This window comes from Ptychodera flava, chromosome 7 (assembly GCF_041260155.1).
Source record: "Ptychodera flava strain L36383 chromosome 7, AS_Pfla_20210202, whole genome shotgun sequence".
Taxonomy (NCBI): domain Eukaryota; kingdom Metazoa; phylum Hemichordata; class Enteropneusta; family Ptychoderidae; genus Ptychodera; species Ptychodera flava.
In genome coordinates, this window is record NC_091934.1 from 23,726,384 (window position 1) to 23,753,256 (window position 26,873).

Here is a 26,873-nt window from a genome sequence, read left to right on the forward strand (position 1 = left end):
CATTGAAACGTCTGTTAATTAGGACGACTGTAAGGCAACTTTTAACTTCATTTCCATAGACAACTCATGTCTATGGACATTGTATAAAGTAAACTTTATTGGAGTGGTTCGCCAAAGGCAGCCCTCCGGTTAAGAGAGTCATGGGCCATTACGTAAAGTCAACTTTATTCTAGTGGGCCACCAAAGGTGGCACGCCGGTAAAGAGGGTCGATCATTGCTATTGCATAAAGTAGACTTTACTGGACAGGGCCGCTGAAGGCGCGCGGCCATTACCATTGTTTAGTGCGTGATCCCAGGGGTCCCTCAAAAATGTTTCTAATACAAGCTTCAATTGGTAATTTTACGGTAAGATTGCCGTGGGGAATTACGTAAAGTCAATTTATTGTAGTGGGCCGCCGCAGGCGGCCCGCCGGTAAAGAGGGTCAATCATGGCCATGGCATAAAGTGAACCTAATTGGAATGGGCCGCCAAAGGCGTCTGCCCGTTAAGAGGGTCATGGGTAATACATAATGTATATTTATGTAGTGGGCCGCCGAAGGCGGCCCGCCGGTAAAGAGGGTCGATCATGGCCATGGCATAAAGTGAACTTTATTGTTGGTATTATGTTTTTGAAAATGTGGTGACCCCCCCTTTCCTACCAGTGAAAAAGCGATGACCCCCCCTTTGCGGATTCAAAATTACAATGACCCCCCCCCTGGATTTTGCCGCCCCCCCCCCGGCCGTAAAAACTGAACGGTCCCTAAGCAGCGGAGGCTATGTAACAACAACATAATTTTTAAAAGATTTTTGAGCTTTTTTTGAAGTAAAATTCTTCAAGTTCGATATGTAATCGCGATATCTATGCGTTGCGTAACCGTATTTTATGAATTCAACTGTGCACGCGCGCGTGTTCTGAAACGTTCTATTTTAGAGTTTGTATGAGGCTGGGCGCTCCTGAACTCTCGTTCCAACTTCGGTCCTAAATAACGACATTGTCCACTTGTTTTTAACTTTAGCATATTATAATGAGGTTATAAACGGTGCGCTCGGGTATTTGGTTGCGGATATAAGACCTCTGGGGTGAAAATTAGCATATTTGGGTGAAATAATCACCTCGCTTCGCTCGGTGATTATTTCCCGCCAAATATGCTAATTTTCACCCCAGAGGTCTTATATCCGCAACCAAATACCCGAGCGCACCGTTTATAACCTCTAATTATAAAACCGGTACAAGAAACAGTATATACTGGTTACTCTTCAGTTGAGTTCTTTAATGCTCCCTATGTATTGCTGTATTGCATCGCTTCATCAAACTATTTATTTCATAGTGCCAGTCGATGAAGAGGTATTGTCCCAGTTAAAAACGTACGGCTGAAATACCCTTCTGCGCTTACTAACAAACCCAAAAGGAATGTTTATGGTTGTGTACAAAACGAAATGTAGTAAAGACTTGTGTACGGCAACCGAGGTGACCCACAAAACCATTTTTAATAGTTAAATAGTTCCCAGCTGTCATTTTTGTTTGCATATTAATTTGCAATGCCATTGTGACCTCATTGTCCATTTCATAATATTAAACGCACTTTTATTTTTATGACAATTTTGACTTAGGGGTTTCTTAACATTTTGATTTTCGTTTTGAACTCATTTTCGTTTGCAAAATTCAATTCAATTTTCTTTATAATCTTTGTTTTGATTTTAGTAAGTTTTGTTTGCAAAATAAAATTCATTCTTGTTCTAATTATCGTTCTGTACTTTCGCTCCGATTTTAAAATCAAAGTCTTGTTTATTTTAAATTTTGTTCTGATTTTCACTTCCATATTCATTTTGGTTCTCAAAAATAAATTCGTTTCCTTTTTCGATTTTCATTTGATTTTTGTTCTGATTTTCGATTTGTTTGTTTTTTTGTTCCTAAATTAAATTCACCCTCCTTTTTATTTTTATTTCAACAGACGTTTGTGCTTTTATTTTTCATCTTAAAATTGTATTCACGTTCATCATCATTTTCAACCCTGCGACCATCTGCCAATGTTACTGTCTCATGATATCTTTGCTCCACTGGTCATGACTGTGCAAGTTAATCTGACACCTCAACGTGCGTTTAGTCACTGGGTGCATAATGCGAGAATGCAAGGCGGTATGCACGGTAGCGACCTTTCTGCCTCCATGGTGCCTCCACAATAGCTGGGAATTTATATGACTGCGTCTTTAAATTACAAGGGTCACTCCTACAGCACCATTAACCCTTCCTACCAAAACTTTAGCGCAACATTTTACCAATTTTTGTGATTTTTTCTGTACATTTTGTCATAGTTTTGGACCAAATGGATATCACATTTCATTGACTACAGTTTCTTCTAAAACATTTGCAAAACACCCATTAACGGGGGTATACGTTATAAAGACGGCAAAAATTGGCTTTGCAGCGATTTGGAAGCTGTTATCCAAGTGGTTGGCACGATCTTACCATTTTTAATTAAATAATACAAATAAACTCCTTAAGTTGCTTTGAATAGTGACAATCGACCAATCAGATATAACCTCGCAAACACGCTGCAAGTCAATGCACTACAAAGGCCATACAGTTTGTTGCGGCAGGCGCTGCGTCTGTAGCGATGGGCTCAGTGAAGCTGCAGCATACAAACTCGCAATGGTGCGTACTGGCTTTGCTCGGATGTATTACGCATTGTCGATGTATCACTCTCGTAGCGTAGCTCTTGGCTTCCAAAAAAATGATTTGCGAATCTACAATCCTGGCATAATTGCCGAACTATGGCTGACAAGTGCATAGAGTGGATTGTTCTAGTCAGACCTCGCGTAATATTTACGTAACATTCTAAATACACACGAATTCGAAGTAAACAACAAAGGTTTTACGGTCTTGCCAACGGTGTGACAGTGATCACGAGGGTAGATAAGTCAAAGGTTTGAAAAAAAAATGGAATGAATATGAGTTTAAAAGGTTTAAACGCAATCGAAAGTTAAAATCAAAATGAACATTAAAACGACATGAAAGAATATCATTTTGCAATGGAATCGAAAACCAAAGTGAAAATCAATATGATTTTAATTTCGAAAGTTAAAATTCAAATCAGATCAATAGCAAAATGAATATAAATTAAATTTTTAAAACAGAAATCAATATCAAAATGAATATACAATATGAAATTCATTTCGATGATGAATATAAGAACAAAAAATGAAAATCAAAACGAATCATAACACGGAAATGGATTTACCTATCAAAACGAAAGTGGAAATGGGAAGTACACTATTAGTCAAAATAACTATTGAAAGTGAAGTTAGTTTGTGAAAGACAAAAAGTTACGAAGAAATGCAATCTAATATTTAAATTGAAATGAAAGATAGCGAAACTTAATTTTATGATATGAAATAATTATTTATAACAATGACTTGATGAACGTCCTCTTTTGCCGTACTTTTGGCTGAAAATGTCGGATAAATTTGGAATCGGTCATATTGTTTACAACAAACACGATTTGAATTAATTTGGGATAATAGGATGTTCATATTTTTCAAATATCCCAACAGAGTTAGGTGCTCTATAGCTGAATGTTGCAACATTACGAGTTACTCACAAAAACAAGCGTACAACTTAACAAGAAAAGCTGATAAGCTTACACTTGTAGATTAAACCGATATTACTTCACCATTAGTTCAAATCATGTTAACACAAGTTCTAAACGTAACGCCACTAAGGGATGCCTTGCTATGGATACACTTGTTGTATATTTCTCAAGGGGTAAATATTTGTAGGAAAAAAAAAACAATATATGACATTTTATCTGTGAAGAGTAAAACAGCTTTATCTGTTTGGTATTTGAGATGAAATATGAGGGAAATAGTATTTTTTTTTCTTTACAAAACAAAGATCCTATATATATTCTTCGGATCACTGCATACGCGAAACTAATGCTACACAGTGGTTACATCTCTCTCTCTCTCTCCTCCCCCTCTCTCTCTCTCTCCTCTCTCTCTCTCTCTCTCTCCGATGACGAAACTTAAGCATTATGACGTAATCAGCGAACAACTGCACAAAACGAAATAAAGTTTGTCTAAAACGCTTTGTCAAAATCAACCTCAGCTTTGCAAGTAAAAGTGATCATTGATATTACGCGGAGAAAAGCGGACTTGGTATTTCATGCAGGAATTATGACAGTAGTGAAGCTTGGGTTTGTTATCGTTCTGTGAGAAGAGTTCGCTAGGCCTGAGTTACGTTCAAATTGGTTGTGACTGTACGCAAACTTGAGTCTTCAGCTGCGCTTTGAGGGGACTGTTGTTTTCCGTTGCTGATAACCCTGAAAAGGATCTTGGCGTAAGCTTCCCGGAACCTGGTGTTCATGACGCCGTAGATGATCGGGTTGACGCAGCCGGCTACCAGATACAGAGCCGTCAGTACAGGTGTGTGTCCGGCGGAGCGCTGTGGCTAGTGTCGATCATGCGGAACATCGGATAAGGCAGGTAGCCAAGGAGGATAACCACGAAGACTACGGCGGTCATCTTACAGAGCTGAATTTCGTGCTTGCCGATGGCTGAGCTGCCCTGCCCGTGCTGTTGGATCTTAAGCCTTTTCCGGTGCACGAAGATAAATATGCGGCAATAGAGAACGATGGTGATGAGGCTCGGCAGTGCGATCAATAATACGATCAGCAATAACTGTTGTTTCATTCCCTGGGGTGGGAGGAGGGTGCAGCGGAGAGAGGAGGTGGAATAACCGATCATCGGCGTTGGGCTGACGAAGGACGGTATGAAGATCACTATAGGTAAAACCCAGGCCACCAGTATGGCGCCGACCGTGGATTTGGTAGTGGTCAATCGTTTGTAAGAGTTCTGCTGGACGATACGGAGGTAGCGGTTGAAAGATATGAAAGTGACGTGCCACAGCGAAGCACCGACCAGCCCTGGATTCAGGTAAAAGTGTAAGGCGCATAGCGTGTACGGCAGTCGCATACGGCAGTGGAGGTACGAGTCGAGGATGGGAATGATGACGCAGGTGATGAAGACGATATCTGTGTACGTCATGCTGAGCACGAAACTGTTGGCCAGAGTCCGTAGATTCTTGGTCATCAGCACGGCAAAGTTGACCAGAACGTTACCCAGGAGACCGATAATCACGAAAACGCTGCACAGAACGACCACCAATATCCTGCTCGGCGTTGAGATGGTGCAGGTGTACACCCCCTTGGCCGCCACGCCGTCGCTGTCTTCACCGCCGAGGGTGGAATTCTCAAACGTGCTGTTCATGCTAAAAGCTGGCTGTATGAACTTCTGATATGCTGTATGACATCAATAAATCATCTGTATCAGAGAAAGCAGGTCATCTTTTTTATAGCAGCAGGCAACGGATATATAGTTAATAAGCTGACTTGGTGTTCTCATCGTTTCGCATAATAAAGCAGTATCAATAATGCATATTATTGGCTCATACGTAGAATACGCCCGGGGGATTAGGATCCTCAATTTTTTTACTTGGATTTCTGATCTACAGCTTTTGTTTGCTGATTTGAAAGCTCTTGGGTAATTACAGTTACCACTTTTGCTTATTTTGAGAAAATCAAATTTTTATATTTTTCCCTTCAGTGTTAACAGAAAGATGGCGGCCATTTTGATTTTCAAATATCGGTAAACTGAATTGTGGTAACTAAATTTGCAAGGTGACCTGTGATTTTTATTTTTTATTTGATAAGAGAACTGATGAAAGTTTCATAGTTTTGTTAAGTTTGAGTAAAAGTTTGTCTTTCACATTCGAGGTGAATACTACCAGACGAATGTCGTGCGGTTCTTTTTCTTCGAACTGACCATACACGAGAGCGTTATTAGTTAAATCTTTATTCAAAGTCATCCTCACTTGCCGATAGAAACTGTTTAAATTTACTATATATTCTTGACTATCGTCACGCACTGAGTACATTCGGTGAAATTTACTCAGTTCTAGGGGGTCCCTTAAATCGACCAACCCCAGTCCAAATTATTCCGCACAGATCTTAATATGATGTCACAGACGATTTTTTTGGCGTTTTGAAGCTGGCAAAAATGTAGTATTATCAAAGAATAGGACTGTGAACAGATGTGCCTTATTAACTTTATACCGTCTCTTTTCCTGTAGGTTCAGAGATTTATGCAATAGTCGATGGGCGTCCATTCAAAGTCACGTGACACTACAATTCAATCATTGCCACAATTTATCGAAATCTCATTGTAGACCTTGATCAACAAAGCGGTCATACAGCAAATACTCTCGAAGCCGTATCATTTTCAACTAATTTTCAGAAGATTTCGCCCAAGTTATCAAACTCATCGTCCGTGACGTCGCGAAGCTGTTCGGAGTTCACAGCAGCAATTGGCTTTGTTTATGAACATGACAAAACGCTGAGAAGCTTATCAAAGTATCCGTAACCTTTCGTTTAAGCAGACGGCATGCAATGAACCCAATTTATCAGCCTAGATTTGCTGCCTAACCTGACTTTTTTGTTTGTTTCTTTAAATGATACTATCGTTGCAGTATTTTTATAAATGCCATGATTGACGTCAACAGTTAATATGCAACTATGAAATTATGGGCGGACCAGTAGCCCAACATAGATTGTTTCAAAACCTGATCTTTCATGGACGTGTCTGATTTTGATCGGCGGCAATCCATGGTGTGATATCGTTTAGTCAGGCACCATAGCCTTCTGGTAGGGCCTCGTCAATATTGCAGTAATAAGCACCATCTCTTTGGGGGAGCAATGAAAAATTGTTATCTGGCCCTTGCTATCACTTGTTATTATTTAACTATAAAGCGCCGCCATAACTAAAAGTTTAGAACTCCTTCGTCGTAGCTCTGAATACGAGGCCATCATTTTCGGAACTTGTAGGGTTATTCTAATGCTAACTTCTATCAAAATAAAGAAAAAGCTGTTGGATTTTCATCAATTTCGCGATATCCGCTCATGATTGCCAGATCACACTAGCCCCTCAATGAAATATTTCAATACAAGTAATTGATCAATAGTATCAAATAGATGAAATTGCATACGTATTACCAACTGGTCATTAACTGGTCATAAACTCTTTACTGGCCATAAACTCTGAACAAGGCATACTGTATGTCGTTTGCTCACATGACAAGTCACATGACCAGCCCGGCTAATGGAAAAGGCCTCTTGAAATGCTATTTTCATCAAGCAAAATTGATACTATACAATACTGAGCACTGTAAGTCTGAAAAGTTTGTACGACGCATAGCGATCCGAAAAAGTTGCACGTGCTTTTATCGAAAAGGTTATGGTGCTACTTGTACAATCAATCACGAAATGCTCGCATAACAAGTTTATCTTTTGTAGCGTACACGGCACAAATAAGTAGTCATGTCCCCGAGATTATTGTTTTTCGGTGATGAGTAAAATACTATGTTCGTGAAACCCCAGTGGATGACCGTCTTGTTGGATTTGATCGTAAGGTTTCATCTGCCATCAATCTCAGGAAGCGTCACAAGTTAGTCCAGGCAGTCCATGCATACCTATGTCACATAGATATAGCGCAATTACTGAAAAGAGTCGGGGTTAGATGGATCACATAGCTCAACTTACCGGTGAATCGTATGTTAGGCACGACTCGGACGCACTTTCACGAAAACGTTTGTACAATACCAGCTACCACGTTCTAACTAAGTTTGTTTCCGTAAATTAATGCTCAGCTTTCGATACATATAAAGTTTTGTAATAAACTCATAATATTGGATAGAATAGCGTATTGCGTTACTCTTTGAATGCTTTAAAATATGTCATTTCGGCCATTTGAAGAAAATTCTTTGTTTGCCGTGCTTGGATTTTTGAGAAACCTACCAGCCAGCCAAGGAAAACAACAAGCACAGACAAAAAACACACGTGTATTAACATAGAAGCTCATTTTTATTGGTTCTTTTCGAAAAATTATATAATACTTTTATTTGTTATAGTGTTAACATTGTGTTTGTTTTCTTAATTTTTTCTGAAAACTTGAACGCGTACGGCAAACAAAAAATTCATTTTAAGCGCCTCACCTACAAGTCTATGCGCTGTGTTTGGAAGGTCTGTGGTACAGATTCAAATCACAGGTAAGGTTAACGGTAGGTGTGGAAACGCAGCTGTCTGTCGCGGAGTAGGCTGCGTCTTTGCGGATCATAAAAAGGTCAACCCCGCAACGGACAACTGCGGGTCCGCCTTGTAGGAACCAGATATGAACTGAATTATGCTCACGTGTTTTACAACAGGTTCATTAATAGTAGTACGCTTCACTGAACAATGAGATATATGTTATCACTATATGTAGCAGGGTTTTTTTTAAACTTCGCACAGTACTCTCAGAGTTTAATCACTAATTACAACAATTTATTTAGTATGCGAATGAGCTGTCAATTAACTTGACACTGCTCGATGCTTTATGGGACAATGAGATATCCATCAGATCAACATTTGTAGCACGTTTTATTTAATTAATGCTGTAATTTTAGAGTAATGTCACTTATTACAAAGTTCATTAAATATGCAAATAAACCCTACATTAACTTGACGCTGTTCAATGATTCATATCACAATTAAATATTTATCAAGTCAATATCTGTAGCACGTTTCACCAAATTTTAGTGCCGAAATTTCAGAGTTATATACCTAATTACAAAGTTTATTAAATATGCAAATGAACCCTTAATTAACTTTATACTACTAAATGCTTTACAACACAGTTAGATATCTGTCGTATCAGTATGTGCAGCAGTGTTCATCACATTTGATGCAGTTATTTCGGAGTTATATGACTAATTATAAGACTTCATGGAATATGCAAATGAGCTAATTATTAACTTGACACTGCTCAATGCTTCTCAGTACAATTGGATATTTATCAGATCAACATCTGTAGCAAGTTTCATCAAATTTAATGCTTTAATTTTGGAGTAAAATCACTAATTACAAAGTTCATTAAATATGCAAATGAACCCTTAATTAACTTAACTACACAACTAAATGCTCTACACCACAATTAGATATCTGTCGGATTAGTATCTGCAGCAGATTACAGCACATTTGGTGCAGTTATTTTGGAGTTATATCACTAATTACTAAACTTCATAAAATATGCAAATGAGCTATTTGTTAACTTGACACTGCCAAATGCTTCTCAGTACAATTAGATATTTATCAAAACAATATCTGTACCCAATTTCACTGACTTGGGTGCTGTAATTTCAGAGTTATATACCTAATTACAAAGTTCATTAAATATGCAAATGAACCCTTAATTAATTTCACACTACTAAATACTTTACACTACAGTTAGATATCAGTCGGATCAGTATCTGCAGCAGATTTCATCACATTTGGTGAAGTTATATCGGAGTTATATGACTAATTACAAACCTTCATAAAATATGCAAATAAGCTATTTATTAACTTGACACTGCCTAATGCTTCTAACTATAATTAGATATATATTAGATCAATATTTGTTGCAAGTATCATCAAGTTTGGTGCAGGAATTTCAGAGTTATCTCACTAATAACAAAAGTTCATTAAATATGCAAATGAGAAGATAATTGACATGACACTCACAGTATCATCATAATGTCCTTAGATTGTCATCTGTGAAAAGTTTCATGAAATTTTGTGCAGTATTTCTTGATATATGTCTACACTGTCATTACCGTCTCCAAAGGGAAACCATTGTATGGAAAAAACGATATTGCATAACTTCATTAATATGCAAGCCACACTAACCAAAATCTAATCAGTTCTTGCAAGTAGCACATGGTACCCTTGTATTAAATCTGACTTGAATCTGTTCAGCCGTTTTGAGTTATCGTGTAAACAGACAGACAGACAGACACACACACACACACACTAACACACACACACACACACACACACGGACAGACAGACAGACATCGCTATGACAATAGCCCACGTGTTTACACACGTGAGCTAAAATGGGTAAATTACGACGACCCAACTTGGGCGGGGACTTTAAATGGCAAAATAAACCAAAGTGAAATGTAATTCGGTAAAATGATCCATACTTGCCTGAACTCTGATTTTTGCTCATTCTCTAATTCCTTTTGTGAACAAAATCTCAGGTCAAAGGTCATAGAAAATTCTGAAAAATAATACTTTAAAAAGCTTCTTCTCGAAATTGACAGGGCCTGTGACCTTGAAACTTGCCACATAAGAACCTGGCCCCTATGGTCTAAAAAAAATTTGTAAATAAATTTAATTGATAAATTTTAATAGGTATGAGGTCAACTTTAAAGTTGAAAAAAATCTGAGATGGCCGTAAGAGAAAGGGTCTAAACATTATTGATATGGATTGTGACACATAGGGGAGGGTCACTGTTTTCTGCTAATGGAAATTGGGGAGGGTCACTTTTTTCTTGCAAACACTTTTTAAGGGCCACTATTTTCAAATACACCTGCTCTCCTCCCTATAAATTTGTTTAGTGAATTGCCTCTTAAATGTCAGATCAACTGCTGAATGAGAATTCCTGCAAATGAGCGACGAAAATTCTCTGTTGTCGTGAAATACCGACTGATATTTCAAGCATCGAACAGGTCGCGTATCGGCACGACATAGACAACACATCAGCCCGACGAAAGACATCGTGTAAAGTAGAACTTACTGACAAATATGCTCGAGCTTTGCAACGTCATCGTGAAATTAGTATTTTCTCCTTTTGACATCGAAGGAAATTTGAATAAAATATACTTTCTTTCCGATTGTATTCGTCAATTAATCGAAATTATTTCATCCCTAATTTACCGACTCTTTGTCTTTGTCGATCGATCGAAGCACTTTCAACCTCAATGACCTGTCCTAATTTGTCTTATTACTGTATCGAATACCAGTAGCCTCTTGTGACATGTTCCGGCCAACTAACACACAGAGGCATGCCAGGGCCCATGCAGTATTTTACACTAAAACGGACAATTTGTTAGATTAACGACGAATAAATCAAGTGTCATTATGCCCCCGGCTACACCAGGTCATTCTCAAAATGAAGAGAGATACATACTTAAGACAACGTTTGCCTATTTCAAGACGGAGAAGTCGAGACGCTAGCAATGGTGGTAACCATAAACAAAACTGCTTGAATAATTAACATAACATAATTATGTTTTACGACAATATTTTGTCCACGTTAACCTTTACCTTGAGCTGATAATTTGTATCTTAAAAATTCAATATATTTTTTAAATAATTTCAAATATTTTTCGGAGTAAACTTCAAAAGTTTCCACGAATCATGCCATCATTTTCACGTTAGTCACCTCTGGTTACGTGTTCATAGTAACTTTAGGCAAACCTCAAAAATTCGAAGTTATTTTGTATTTATTTAAAATATACATCACTGTGTGCACTCGTGGGTGGGGAGGGGGTTCAATTTAAAGATCTTGATGTAAGAAAAAAAATTGACCGTCCTAGATTTTTTGAAAATGGAACATTTATGGCGTCCATTTTCAATTCAAATATCGGCAAATCTTGGTTAATTTGTATCTCTGGTAACAAAATTTGCATGGTGACCCCCCAATTTTTATCCTTGATTTTGAAAATGTATGGTTGAAAGATTCCTTGAGAAAAGTTTGAGCAAAAGTTTAAGTCCTTAACTTTCGAGGCGCGTACTGCCTTAAGGTGAAGGACTATCCGTTGGCCGAGAAGTACCATGAAATGCCATCAACCTGCAGGTACAAGTACAATTTAGACAACTGGACATTGACAATTTGATATTGTCGTTTTCTTGAAACCTGAAGAAATGACCATGCAAGAGAAACTATTTGTGACGGTTGTTCTAAATGCTTCAATTGAAGAATTTGTGTAAAGATAGTATGCGTCACAATTCCGTGGTTAGCAATCTTCTTGTGTCTTCAGACATTTGGAAGTCATTATATAAGGGGATTATTCCGTAAAAGGAAACGACAACAACAATAGTTAAGTATTAATGAGCTCCGTTCTTTGAAGACTGAAAGTTGTCAAATTCATGTCAAATTGATGTCAAATTGATGTGTTTCCATGTGATCTATCGCGGTAGTTCGCAACTCGAGGACTGAATTTGGACTTTCAAAATTTTACAATCCAAAATTTCTAGACTATCTCTTTTGAAGCTCGTGAAGTGTATGTATCTTTAAAGTATCGATAAATATATTTCTTTAGAACCAAATTTTGCAGAGTGCTCCCTGATATTTACTCCTGATTTCAAAAAGCTAAGCTTAAAACTCATAATCTCAAAATGTATACCAAATAAAAAGTACTGAACGATGTAATATTATAGGTTATCTTCTGTTTTGTCTAGTAGGCATTGCAATATAATACGCAGAATGGATCTGCCCGAAAGGGTGTTTTATCATTAAATGATAATCACGTCATATAGAATAACAAAAATATTAGATTTCTTACTTATAATGATAAGATGGTTTTTCCAGGCCTTTTAAGCAAGTCAACTTTCATTATTGTTTAGTTAATTCGGGAAAGGTAATTGTTTTACGAGTATTAGTGATCTTTGCAGGTGAAATGGTGGTAGTTACAACAACGATACAATAGGCTTGATTGCTTCAAATTAGCCAAGACGGTGGAAACATACGTCCAATCTTTAAAGACACTCAGTTCAAATTACGCATGAGAAGGCGATCAGGCGTAGTATATGTTTAGCATATATTGGTTCAACGTCATAGGTAATGAACTTTACAAGAAACTTGTGCCAGCGTTTGTTACAGACGGAATCCTCAGTACACTATGTGGTATATTTTAAGCCCAAGACCGCATCTGTGTCTCCTCTGACTTAAAACGTGAATTATCAAGTTTCGTCGTCGAATTTAAGGGGCAAAATAATATACGATCGACTAAAGGTGGACGCCTCGTGATAAAGAAAACAGTAGGATACAAAGTAAAGAAGTCCCAAATATATAACGTTCACAGTAGATTAAAACTTAATCGATGGACGGAAAATTATCAAAAAGATGACATAATATGCAAGATCTTATTTGTCATTGAGTAATGTGGTGACATAATGCAAATACTAAAACGGTATAAATGAAATTATCTAGTCTATTAAAAACGTACTTTGACCGGGAAATGAAAAAATTCTCTATTGTAAAATGAGTATTATTTTGTATCTGTGTCATGCGCACCAGAGCGCCATTTAGCTCAGACGAAAGCTCTCGCCTGCTGTGAGTTTTTCAAGATATCATAAGTCCCTCAACTAGCATATGCAAGCATGTACTCCCCAGCTGGGAATACGGGAAAGCCAACGACCAGCGTTTCATTTTTGGAAACCATTGGCCACCAAAATGCAAACTGCTGGCAAACAGATCTGAGTTTGTTATCAATTTCGCAAGATACGCTCATAATTTCCAGATCACGAAATCAAATCTTTACATTATTTCAATATACGGGATGGTATATTAATAAAAAATAAATCAATGAAATTGTTAAGGTATTTACAAACTGCAGACAGTTTTCATCATCGCCGTTTGTTCACATGACATGTCACATTACTGGCAAAGTTATGAAAATAGCCTCATGAATGATATTTCGATAGAACAAAATTCATTAAGAAGAAGTTTGTATGACATAAAAAATTCGTAAAAGTTGCACATGCGTTTCTTAAAACCGATCATGAAACGATGCGATCTTAATTGAGGCGGGCAATGCCTTGCCCTTTTCTGATTTCAAACATTTCATATCGATAATCATGAAATACTAGCAAAACAGCAATTTTTATGAGTTTGTGACACAACGACGTATACATCACCTCGAGGCTGTAATGTTGCGGCTATTGGTAAATTAAATGACAACAGACTGATTATTAACCATTTCATTCGATCCAATCGTATGGATTCAGCTGAAATAAACCCCAGGAAACTACGCAAGTAAAATGATCAGTTGGGCAGTCAACGTATTACATATAGTACTCAAAAGGGATCACATCTCTGACGTAAATCGTCTTCCCTTGCTCAGTGAATGGCATGTCACATTCGATGTCGCTTATATAATCTTACAAAAAACTCTTGTACAAATATTATGGCATCTAAAAGTTTTTGTTTACGAATTTCATGGAATCTACCAGCCAAAAAAGGTTGGTTTGCTGTCTTATACTATAAAGCACCTCAGATTGCACTGACAGTGTTGGCAGCGTCTCGATTTAGACAATATGTCCAGTTCGTCTAATGCCAATGCGTCAACGCAAACCACTGTATACTCGAACGAGTACGGTATATACCTATCATAACTCATAACTTATGTTCACTCATGTTATATCTTGGTTTAATGAAGAATGCTTTCCAGTGGAAAAACCCCTGTCGCAAATTATTCTATGGCACTATGATACTTATAAGTGACTTTGGGTACACTCTGTACCCCTCATACAGCCAGATCACATATCAAGTTTGAGGTGAATTACACAAGTGCTTTGTTAACTACTGATCAAAGTCTCAATATTATCAGTGAACTTGCTGGGTAATTAGCAAGCTTTTCTGTCTTGATAACACGGATAAACTCTGTAAGAGTCTGAAAGAAAACAAATGCAAGGCCAAAAATTCTATAAAACAACTAAAGTACCGACAAAAAAGTCGAAAACAATACACAGTCATTAACATTTAACAACAGTGAGCAACCAAGTCCTGATAGCATTATGTTCCTAACCGTCATGTAGAAAATATAAAATATCTCACTAACTTCTCAAGACATGTGCTAGTTGAGTTCAAGTTTTAGGCAAAGCGTCACATGTTGCAGGTGCTGGGTATGAGTCCTAGTAAGGCTAGCGGTCACAATCGCCTGGTCAACAGACTAAATGCCACTTGTATAACAACTGTTGTAACACTTAACACTTACCGCCACTTGTATAACAACTGTACTTAACACTTAGTGTTACTGGTATAACAATGACCCTAACACTGAACACCTACTCCTACTTTTATAACAACTGTCCTAACACTTAACACTTACTCCTACTTTTATAACAACTGTCCTAACACTTAACACTTATACTTACTTGTATAACAACTGTCCTAACATTTAACACTTACCCTTACTTGTATAACAACTTTCCTTACACTTAAAACTTTACTGCTACTTGTATAACAACTGTCCTAACACTTAACGCTTACCTCTTCTTGTATGACAACTGTTCTAGCGCTTAACACTTAGCCCTTCTCGTATAATAGCTATTCTTTCCACACATGCATAACGATGTCAGAACACGGGTTGGATAAAGCTAGTGGGAGTAAAGTGGAAATCGTGCAAAATTGTGACCAACCTTTTAAATTATTTCTCCCTAGGGTTCAAAGCCACAATTCGTAAACTTTTAAATCCCAAACTTATATCATCCCTTTTAGAAGGTAACCTTTGACCCATTTCCACAACTCCGCTAATTTTTGACGTAATCAGTTTGTGGGCATACCACATCTGGAATGTTGCCCTCTTCTGTAATGTTGCAAAGCCGAGTCATCCAAACACACCAATTTCAAATTGCAGACCTCAAACCACCAACAATAAACACTGTCATAACAGCTCACATAATACGGACTGAATATAATGCCATTTAAACCAAATACTGGCACAACGAAATCACAATCAGGATCACAAAGGAAGAGGAATTGTAATATTGAACAGAACAGATTAAATGTAACATTTGTGGCACAAAAACTTAAACATCACGTACCCCGAGGCTATTATTTTGCGGTTATTGGTAAAGTTAAATTACAACGGACTGATTATTATCCGTTTTATTCGATCCGACCATATGGTTTCAGCTGAAATCAACCCCAGGAAACGACGCAAGTAATCTGGCAGCATGTATCCCATCTCTGACGTAAATCTTCTTCGGTTGCGCAGTGAATGGCATGTTACCTGCGACACGGCTTATACTCTTACAAAAAAACTTTCGTTCGATGGCATGTACGTTATAAGTTTGTGTCTATGAATTTCGTGTATGTATCTACCTGCAAAGGTCGGTCTGCCGTCTTATGGTACATATAAAGCACTTCAGTAAACTCATAATAAACTAATTATGTTATACAGAATAACGTCTTACATTGATAATTTGATATTGTAAGCATTTTTACATAAAAATCATGTCCCGTGTTTGAAAAGCACATAGCACAGATTCAAATTCATATGACGAGTGTGCTTTGTAATGACAAGGGAAGTTTAATCTAGGTCTAAGCTTACTTACTCGTAAGTATGATCTGAACGCAGAAATTTGCAAATGGGCAGAAAAGATCAATGATCCCTTAGTTTGGTATCAAATAGATAGTAAACCACGATTTCAAGAATCAGTAGTGTGCACGATTTTCATCGATGGTTGCTCTATCGCGCCGGTGTCCTAGGCGACCTATCTGGGCACATGCGCGTAGCCAGGGATTAGTGCGCTCTCAACAGTTGAACTCGCCGAAACCATGACGTCTGTCGTGCAACTTATCAATGTCCCTTGCGTGAAGCATTCATTTTGTGCTTGTATTTTTATGTGTTTGGCAATACTGTAGGGCGGCAATAATCATCATTACCCTGCCGGGACTCCGACAGAGCATCTGCTACAGGTGAAACATTAAGTATACAATACAATACAATACAATACAATACAATACAATACAATACAATACAATACAATACAATACAATACAATACAATACAATACAATACAATACAATACAATACAATGCAATACAATGCAATGCAATGCAATGCAATGCAATGCAATGCAATGCAATGCAATGCAATGCAATGCAATACAATACAACACAACACAACACAACACAACACAACACAATACAATACAATACAATACAATACAATACAATACAATACAATACAATACAATAAATACAATACAATACAATACAATACAACACAATACAATACGATACAATACAATACAATACAACACAATACAATACAATACAATAGCTCTTTGTTATCCCAAAAATATGGGCAATTCTTTGTACGACAGCAGTCTGGTTAAAAAGTTACAAAAGATATACATAAAAACAGAAAAGGGGCAGAATACCCGAAAAGCACTATGACTTTAAAAACAGTGGTCGATACAACACATTAAAAACAAAGATGACTAGTCGTTTCTCTTTTGGTTCAGTACTGGAATTGCAGTGGGAATGTTTTGATGTTTTGATCTGTTTGTTCTACTTCTCGGGACCCTATAACGCCGACGAGATGGTAAAATATTAAATTCCTGGTAAAGTGGATGGTGATGGTTTCTAACTATAGAATTGGCTTTGTTTAAGACTTGTTTTTTTTTTGTAAAATGTACTGAGACTGGTTTGTTGTGCTCCGATAATTTTACAACAAATGTTTCTATTCTACTTAGTTTGTTATTGCACCATACAGTAAGGTTTCCAAACCAGCAATTAAAATGAGTGAAAAACTTAAGACACTTTCAATACATGATCTGTAAAAAAGCACCAACAACTTTCAGTCACCTTTGAAAAATTCAACTTCCTCAAGAAGAACAAGCGCTGTTAGCATTTACTTAAAATCATATTTATGTTGTCTTGTAAGCGCAGCTTATTGTCCAACATAGAACCCAGATATTTGTATTTCTCAACAATTTCCACTTCTTTACCGTTTACAATTGTTACATCAACGTGTGGTGCATCTCTCCTAAAATCTATACACATATCCTTTGTCGTATTACTGTTAAGTTTGAGGAAAGGACTTTTACACCACTTCACAAAATCATCAACCACTGGCCCATGATTTCTTTCACGGTCTTAGAGTAGACTGACTATAGCAGAATCATCTGCAAAGTTTATTATAAATTTGTCATATCTTCACCAAGTTTGCACTTTCAAAGGGTCTTCTTTATGGTGTGTTTTTCAGTTTGAAATTTCTGTCATCCACACGAGTTCGACTGCCGTGACATTTGCTTTAATAGTCAGGAGAGTGCAAATGAATCTTGCCTGCAACATGATATTTGGAAGACTGTCTTTGCCCATCTGTAGTAAGACGGAATTAATATGAGATAGTGTTTCCCATTGGTAAAGACGCGCCACATGATTGACACTTTTGTGTCGCCAAACAGCATAAAAGGAGGTTACAAACGAAACCGTGGATATTAAGGTTGCATGTGCCACTGGGAAAGATATCGGACTATCAAAATTTTACAATTGTTTTCTGTTCTACAGCCAGTGAGACTCATTTTAAGGCGCTTGGAGAAAGAAACATTTTCAAAGGTTCACTTTTTCAAAAATATATTTTTTTCTCCACAGAGTTAACACAGGGATGGCGGCCATTTTGAATTTCAAGAATCGCTAAATGTTATAGGTAATTTGTTTTTCTTTTTACCAAACTTTTGCACTGTCACCCCTGACTATTAAAGCAAATGTCAAGGCAGTCGAACTCGTGTGGATGACAGAAATTTCAAACTGAAAAACACACCATAAAGAAGACCCTTTGAAAGTGCAAACTTGATGAAGATATCTCCCCGTCCATTAAATCTGAAAATGTCACTCGTTGACGTTCTCGGGGATTATTCACTATTAATTCAATTCCTCTAATCCCCTTTTGCAAAAACATCGGTTAATCCAATTGTTAGTTCTCAATTACCAAAATAGTTCCTTATTTCACAATCAATCAACTTTTAAAATGCAGTACTGAGATTAGAAAATGCGACAACATTTCGATAGACAAGACTAAGTGCTTCACATATCCGATTACGTCGATGATATCTTAAACGACTTGATAGCAAGAAAAGTGGGCATAGAGGAATCAATCAGAAACATTTATTTGTAATAAATATACCCATTTGACAAATCTCATTGATAAAGTCGTTTACATATATTATCCTTGATCTTCTATCTTGGCCGTGCAGGCTTTGGGTGTTTTCGCCGTTCAGTTGTCCGCCCCTCTTAGATCTACAAAGCCTGTTTGGAGCCATCAAATTTTGTAAGGACACGTCTTACCGTTCAGTGCAGTAAGTGAAACTGGGATGGAGTAAACATTTATTTCAAACTTTCAAAAATTTATTCATTAGAAGTATATAATTGTTAAATTTTCAGATGCTATGTAATTACAGCTTGTTTCACATGTAAAAATAAAAAATAAGGTATGATGACTGACAGAACAGAGTCTGATGTGTTCTTTATACCCAAGTTTATGCCTTTTGCTCACAAACATATTGGCAGACAAAACGAGACATTTTAATAATTTTGTGATTTCACCTCTGCAAAAAAATTAACCTAGCCTCGACTACAGTGTTCCTTTTCAAATCTATGGTGAATTTTAAGTCTACAGAAAACATATGCCACCTTGTTACACCAGAGTTTAGACTTTCACCAGCGGTATCAGGTTTGGAGATCAGGTATGCTTTTCTATAGTGTGCATTTTTGAGCAGTATCCTGCTTATTGTCAGCGGAGATCATTAATAAAATTGTGGCTCTTTTTCATGTCCCTTGGGGTGTACTCTATCAAATACTCCAATCTTACGCCAGGAAGAATAAATCATTTAAATTATACCTCGATTCTTCGGAATCGCCACTTCTACATTAGCCAATTTGGATTTTTATTTAAAAAAAAATATACTTATATGCATATACACTATATATAAATATATACTTCCACATTGCAATGATTTTAGTGATGTCCGTTAGTCTATCGAGTTTACGCGTCATCGAGACTTCGAATTAGACTTGTGTACGACTTGTAGAACGACCGTCAATAAAATCAGATTTTTCGGGGGTTTTTTTCGTGGTACAACGCAACAAGAGTCGACGTTCAGCAGTGATATCCTTGTTTTAGTGAAGAATAGTGCATCATGGGTATTGATTTGATCACCAGAATTAGTACGTTACGGCCGTCAATTATTTCCAAAAATGTTAATCCGGATGATACATTCCGGGATTTGTCCAGCAAGTTACTGACATGTGATAAAAGATGCATCGGTTTGAACGAGAAGTGCACCAAAAGCATGAACAAAATTATCAAGATGGCCAAACGAATAGTTTGGTCGATGACAAAGCTCGGTTAGAGAGGTCAGTCCGGAGCCAAATTTACGTACGGTGAAGTTGGTCATGTTCAATGTGTTTTTTTCCGGCGGTGTGTGCAGCACTTTAACAATCGGGCGAACAAAACGTGGAAAGCTCAAATGTTAGACCCCACCCAGGGGATATTAAAAGACAATAACGACAGTACTGTAATTGTTTAACTCATACGGCATTTTTGTGTATGTTTTACTGTGTGTGTTTTATTTTTTATTTATTTTTTTGTTTTCTTTTGGGAGCATGAGTAACTGCTCAGGATTTGTTTAGTTAACACTGCTTGTATATGTAATGCTCATAATTATGAACAGTTTGTAAACTACCGACTATAAGTCATCAGGAAATGTAACTGGGTGAAATTTTGGTGCAAAATACACACAGACACACACAGACTAAACAAACGACTTACCTTGTGCCTCTGTAGCTTTGGCAAAAAATCCAAAGCATAAATCTCTCTCTCTCTCTCTCTCTCTCTCTCTCTCTCTCTCTCTCTCTCTCTCTCTCTTTCTCTCTCTCTCTCTCTCTCTTCTCTCTCTCTCTCTCTCTCTTTCTCTCTCTCCATATTATCAAACACCTCATCAGCTATATTTTGTATATTAAGGCCAAGAATTACTGTTCCTTTATTTTGCTCTAATTCAGCTGTATATTCGCTCATTATAAAACCGGTACAAGAAACAGTATATACTGGTTACTCTTCAGTTGAGTTCTTTAATGCTCCCTATGTATTGCTGTATTGCATCGCTTCATCAAACTATTTATTTCATAGTGCCAGTCGATGAAGAAGTATTGTCCCTAGTGTGTATTGCGAACCAGTTAAAAACGTACGGCTGAAATACCCTTCTGCGCTTACTAACAAACCCAAAAGGAATGTTTATGGTTGTGTACAAAACGAAATGTAGTAAAGACTTGTGTACGGCAACCGAGGTGACCCACAAAACCATTTTAAGGTCTTAAAGTCACCCTCTTTCTTATTTTTATTTCAACAGACGTTGTGCTTTTATTTTTTATTTTAAATTATATTCACGTTCATCGCCATTTCAAACCTGCGACCATCGGCCAATGTAACTGTCATATGATATCTTTGCTCCACTGATCATGACTGTGAAAGTTAATCAGACACCTCAACGTGCGTTGAGCACTGGGTGCTTCATGAGAGAATGCAAGGCGGTATGGTAGCGACTTTTCTGCCTCAATGGTGCCTCCACAATAGCTGGAAATTTATATGACTGCGTCTATAAATTACAAGGGTGACTCCTACAGCACCATTAACCCTTTCAGTGCTCTTATTTTTCTTGCCAAAACTTTAGTACAACATTTTACCAATTTTTATGATTTTTTCTGTACATTTTGTCATAGTTTTGGACCAAGTGGATATCACATTTCATTGATTACAGTTTCTTATAAAAAACTTGCAAAACACCAATTAACTGCGGTATACGTTATAAAGACGCAAAAGTTGGCTTTGCAGCGATTTGGAAGCTGTTATCCAAGTGGTTGGCACGATCTTACCATTTTAATTAAATAATACAAATAAACTCCTTAAGTTGCTTTGAATAGTGACAATCGACCAATCAGACATAACCTCGCAAACACGCTGCAAGTCAATGCACTATCACATAAAGGGCATACAGTTTGTTGCGGCAGGCGCTGCGTCTGTAGCGATGGGCTCAGTGAAGCTGCAGCATACAAACTCGCAATGGTGCGTACTGGCTTTGCTCGGATGTATTACGCATTGTCGATGTATCACTCTCGTAGCTTAGCTCTTGGCTTCCCCTAAAAATTGATTTGCGAATCTACAAACCAGGTATAATTGCCGAACTATGGCTGACAAGTGCATAGAGTGGATTGTTCTAGTCAGACCTCGCGTAATATTTACGTAACATTCTAAATACACACGAATTCGAAGTAAACAACAAAGGTTTTACGGTCTTGCCAACGGTGTGACAGTGATCACGAGGGTAGATAAGTCAAAGGTTTGAAAAAAAAATGGAATGAATATGAGTTTAAAAGGTTTAAACGCAATCGAAAGTTAAAATCAAAATGAACATTAAAACGACATGAAAGAATATCATTTTGCAATGGAATCGAAAACCAAAATGAAAATCGATATGATTTTAATTTCGAAACTCAAAATTCAAATCAGATCAATAGCAAAATGAATATAAATTCAAATTTTAAAACAGAAATCAATATCAAAATGAATATAAAATATGAATTTCATTTCGATGATAAATATAAGAACAAAAAATGAAAATCATAACGAATATGAATTAAGTTTTAATTTTAAAACACGGAAATGGATTTACCTTTCAAAACGAAAGTGAAAATACACTATCAGTCAAAATAACTATTGAAAGTGAAGTTAGTTTGTGAAAGGCAAAAAGTTACGAAGGAAATGCAATCTAATATTTAAATGGAGATGAAAGATAGCGAAACTTAATTTTATGATATGAAGTAATTATTTATAACAATGATTTGATGAACGACCTCTGTTGCCGTACTTTTGGCTGAAAAATGTCGGATAAATTTGGAATCGGTCAAATTGTTTGCAACAAACACGATTTGAACTAATTTGGGATAATAGGATCTTCATATTTTTCAAATATCCCATAGCTGAATGTTGCAATATTACGAGTTACTCACAAAAACAAGAGTACAACTTTAAAAAAAGCTGATAAGCTTACACTTGCAGATTAACCGACATTACTTCACCATCCAATTATCATAAATTAGTTCCAATCCACATGTTAACACAAGTTCTAAACGTAACGCCACTAACGGATGCCTTGCTCATATGGATACACTTGTTATATATTTCTCAAGGGGTAAATATTTGTACGAAAAAATAAACAATATATGACATTTTATCTGTGAAGAGTAAAACGGCTTCATCTGTTTGGTATTTGAGATGAAATATGAAGGAAATAGTATTTTTTTTCTTTACAACACAAAGATCCTATATTTTTCGGATCACTGCATACGCGAAACTAATGCTACACAGTGGTTACATCTCTCTCTCTCTCTCTCTCTCTCTCTCTCTCTCTCTCTCTCTCTCTCTCTCTCTCTCTCTCTCTCTCTCTCTCTCACACCGGTGACGAAACTTAAACATTATGACTTAATCGACAATAAATGCACAAAAAGAAATAAAGTTTGTCAAAATCAACGTCAGTTTTGCAAGTAAAAGTGATCATTGATATTACGCGGAGAAAAGCGGACGTGGTATTTCATGCAGGAATTATGACAGTAGTGAAGCTTGGGTTTGTTATCGTTCTGTGAGAAGAGTTCGCTAGGCCTGAGTTACGTTCAAATTGGTTGTGACTGTACGCAAACTTGAGTCTTCAGCTGCGCTTTGAGGGGACTGTTGTTTTCCGTTGCTGATAACCCTGAAAAGGATCTTGGCGTAAGCTTCCCGGAACCTGGTGTTCATGACGCCGTAGATGATCGGGTTGACGCAGCCGGCTACCAGATACAGAGCCGTCAGGTACAGGTGTGTGTCCGGCGGAGCGCTGTGGCTAGTGTCGATCATGCGGAACATCGGATAAGGCAGGTAGCCAAGGAGGATAACCACGAAGACTACGGCGGTCATCTTACAGAGCTGAATTTCGTGCTTGCCGATGGCTGAGCTGCCCTGCCCGTGCTGTTGGATCTTAAGCCTTTTCCGGTGCACGAAGATAAATATGCGGCAATAGAGAACGATGGTGATGAGGCTCGGCAGTGCGATCAATAATACGATCAGCAATAACTGTTGTTTCATTCCCTGGGGTGGGAGGAGGGTGCAGCGGAGAGAGGAGGTGGAATAACCGATCATCGGCGTTGGGCTGACGAAGGACGGTATGAAGATCACTATAGGTAAAACCCAGGCCACCAGTATAGTGGCCATTGTGGATTTGGTAGTTGTAAGTCGTTTGTAAGAGTTCTGCTGGACGATACGAAGGTAGCGGTTGAAAGATATGAAAGTGACGTGCCACAGCGAGATACCGACCAGCCCTGGATTCAGGTAGAAGTGTAAGGCGCATAGCGTGTACGGCAGTCGCATACGGCAGTGGAGGTACGAGTCGAGGATGGGAGTGATAACGCAGGTGATGAAGACGATATCCGTGTAAGTCATGCTGAGCACGAAGCTGTTGGCCAGGGTCCGTAGATTCTTGGTCATCAGCACGGCAAAGTTGACCAGAACGTTACCAAGGAGCCCGATGATCACGAAAACGCTGCACAGAACGACCACCAATATCTTGCTCGGCGCGGAGCTTGAACAACTATGGTCTTCATTTCTTACGCTACCAACGTCTCCACTGCTTGTATTCTCGATCGAGATATTCATTTACGAACGATGTGTATACGAACGTGAGCTCAAACCATCGAAGGTAGGAAGGATATAACTCAAACTCTTTTGTGAGATGATTTTGAGAGCAATGTAGATTTCTTCCATTTCATTGGCTGACAAACATTATATGCAAATGTACGATATACTTTCATAATTTATGCAAACAAATTGAGTGCTTCGTCACAACGGCGAGCGAATTGTAAGAATGATGTCGAAATGCTTATTGTGAGGGTGACTATTTTGTAGCAAATTAAAGATACCAAAGAAAATGTCGCAACTCACAACGAGGGACTTGATAGTGAAAATCGTAATCCCTTTCACTGCTGTGATACTTTGGCTCGTAAAATGATAAGTGAATTACTTTTCGAACTACTCTGACAAAAGGGGGCGGGTAAACGTGATAATGAGATTGACTATTCGCGCTTTTTTGCTGCGAACAACCGTCAGAAATGAGATTGGTTGCATAAAAAGAGATTCGAGTTTTTGGTAGTCCCGGAAAAGTGCCCTCTATACGGCGAAGATTGCAAATACGTGAAACGTAGTAGAATCACTCTTAATTCGTGTAATTTGAAACTTTACATCGATTAGAATTTAAGAAGCACGTCTCGGTAATTAAAACACACCGGCATTCAAATAAGATATACAAGGCTTACATGTAATAGTTTGTGCCCATAGCCTTTAGCGTTTTGATTTCAAGTTCGAACTGTTCCAAAACGTCGTATACTAATTACCGACAAGCCTCCCTCTCGGGCCGAGAAGTCTGTACCTGAGTCTGTGGGCACAAGATCCGAACCTGATGAGTTTTCCCTGTATGATCACTAAGTTACCCAAAATGCAATAGCGCCCGAATGCTCACGAAAATTGCTTGTGCGTGAGTAACTCAACGCAAAGTGGAGTCTGAGACAAACTAATATACGGCTGTACGTACTTCTTGTGTCTCCTCGAAACGCGTACTATATTTATATTCGAACTATATTTTGTCATTTTAAGCGTAACATTATGAAGCAAACACGCGTACAATGTGAGGATGTAAGCTGTAAGATCAAAATGCATAGAAAAGCGTCCATAATATCGCTAAAATGTTTGGGTTTTTTTAAAGGTTACCCATTGAACATTTTAGTCCGTGGGCTGGAGGGGCCCACCCTGCAACCCCCCCCCACATCCCTACTTCTTGGGTATTTTTTGTTCTTTAGGACCTGCTGAACAAGAAAAAAGATGTTAACATTGGATATTTTGGGATGCACTACCTATCTGGGCTGTTTTTTGATTTGCATGTACCGCAAAAAATGGCGAAAAATGGGTAGGGGTAGGGGGTACTATATCCTCCCCTACATTGAGTAAACTAGTATGAAATAGCACAAACCATACATTTTTGGAAAGCTGAGATTCTGCTCTTTATGAGAAACACCAACTTTAGCAAAATTAATTTGTGTACATAGAATAGGACGACTTTAAAATGAATTTTTTTGACAATTTTAAAATTTTTTACCCAAAATACCATGTAACAATTGTGATTTACTTGTTATTAAGCAAAATTTTGACAGCTTTTTGTGTTTGAATTATTTATTCCACATATTAAACAAGAAAAAAAGTGTTAACATTAGATATTTAACTATACACTACTTCTCTTGAGTCAATTTTGAATTGCGTGTATCTGTATGGGGTGTGCAAAAGCTAGGGGTAGGGGTACAACATTCTTTCCTTGATGAAGTAAACTGGCTTGAAATGCCATATACCTTATAGTTTTAGAAAGCTTAGATACTGGTCTTTCTAAAATGCATAAAGTTTTAGTGAAAAAATATGACGTCATAGAATTGGATAACTTTAAATCAATTTTTTCTGGTAATTCAGTATTTTTAACCGGAAGAAAATACGATAACTATTGTTTCCTCCTTATGAAGCAAATCAAACACATTTATGGATGTTATTTACTAATTGCAATGTGCTGAAGAAGAAAATAAATGTCAAAATTGGGTATTTACCATGCATTATTGTCTCTAGTCACTAAAATAGCAAGTTTTGCTACATTGGTATATCGTGAATGGGCATTTTATTGTTATGCAAAGAACTAATGCACAGCCTTAAAAAGAAGACTCGAAAACGTGCACACATAGTCATATTGCCATTTTCTCCTTCAAGTAAATAGATTATTGACGACTGTCTATTGTTATAATTAATTTTTAAATATTTTTCTATAAAATAATTTTGTTTAAGGCGTATTTGGAAAATTGCCTATGCCTCCTTATCTTACTTTATATACAGCAAGCATTACTAACAATCTGTTAGGCCGACGCTAGAGGGGGCGTCTACGTGCACCTCCCCCCTCACCCCACAGGATAACAAACCTGTAATTTTCAGAAGCCTTGGATCTCTAGCATAAGAAATGGGATTTTAACAGACAAAATATAGGGACTCAATAGCTGTTACGGTCATGTTTTGAAGGGTACCACAAAATCACGATTTTGTGACCCACGTGGATTTTGTCAAACCTGTCTTCTTGTACGTGATCTGCTGAGCTTACTGTTTAACATGACCTTAGTTATGGGGTATCATTAGATA

At 37.6% G+C, this 26,873-nt stretch overlaps 2 protein-coding genes across 2 annotated transcripts; both read right to left on the reverse strand.

Annotated features, from left to right (window-relative positions):
- Positions 1-4,392: 4,392 nt before the first annotated feature.
- On the reverse strand, positions 4,393-5,244 carry LOC139136389 (trace amine-associated receptor 8b-like). The gene has a single exon (XM_070704113.1). The coding sequence runs from the start codon at positions 5,242-5,244 to the stop codon at positions 4,393-4,395; it is 852 nt and encodes a 283-aa protein (XP_070560214.1).
- An 18,032-nt stretch (positions 5,245-23,276) lies between these two features.
- LOC139136390 (protein trapped in endoderm-1-like) lies at positions 23,277-24,311 on the reverse strand. The gene has a single exon (XM_070704114.1). It carries the CDS (start codon positions 24,309-24,311, stop codon positions 23,277-23,279), a length of 1,035 nt encoding a protein of 344 aa, XP_070560215.1.
- Positions 24,312-26,873: the final 2,562 nt, after the last annotated feature.

What these genes read in the sequence shown, in the direction of transcription:
- LOC139136389 (XM_070704113.1), bottom strand. Translation starts at nt 5,244, where the DNA reads ATGAACAGCACGTTTGAGAATTCCACCCTCGGCGGTGAAGACAGCGAC.
- LOC139136390 (XM_070704114.1), bottom strand. Translation starts at nt 24,311, where the DNA reads ATGAATATCTCGATCGAGAATACAAGCAGTGGAGACGTTGGTAGCGTA.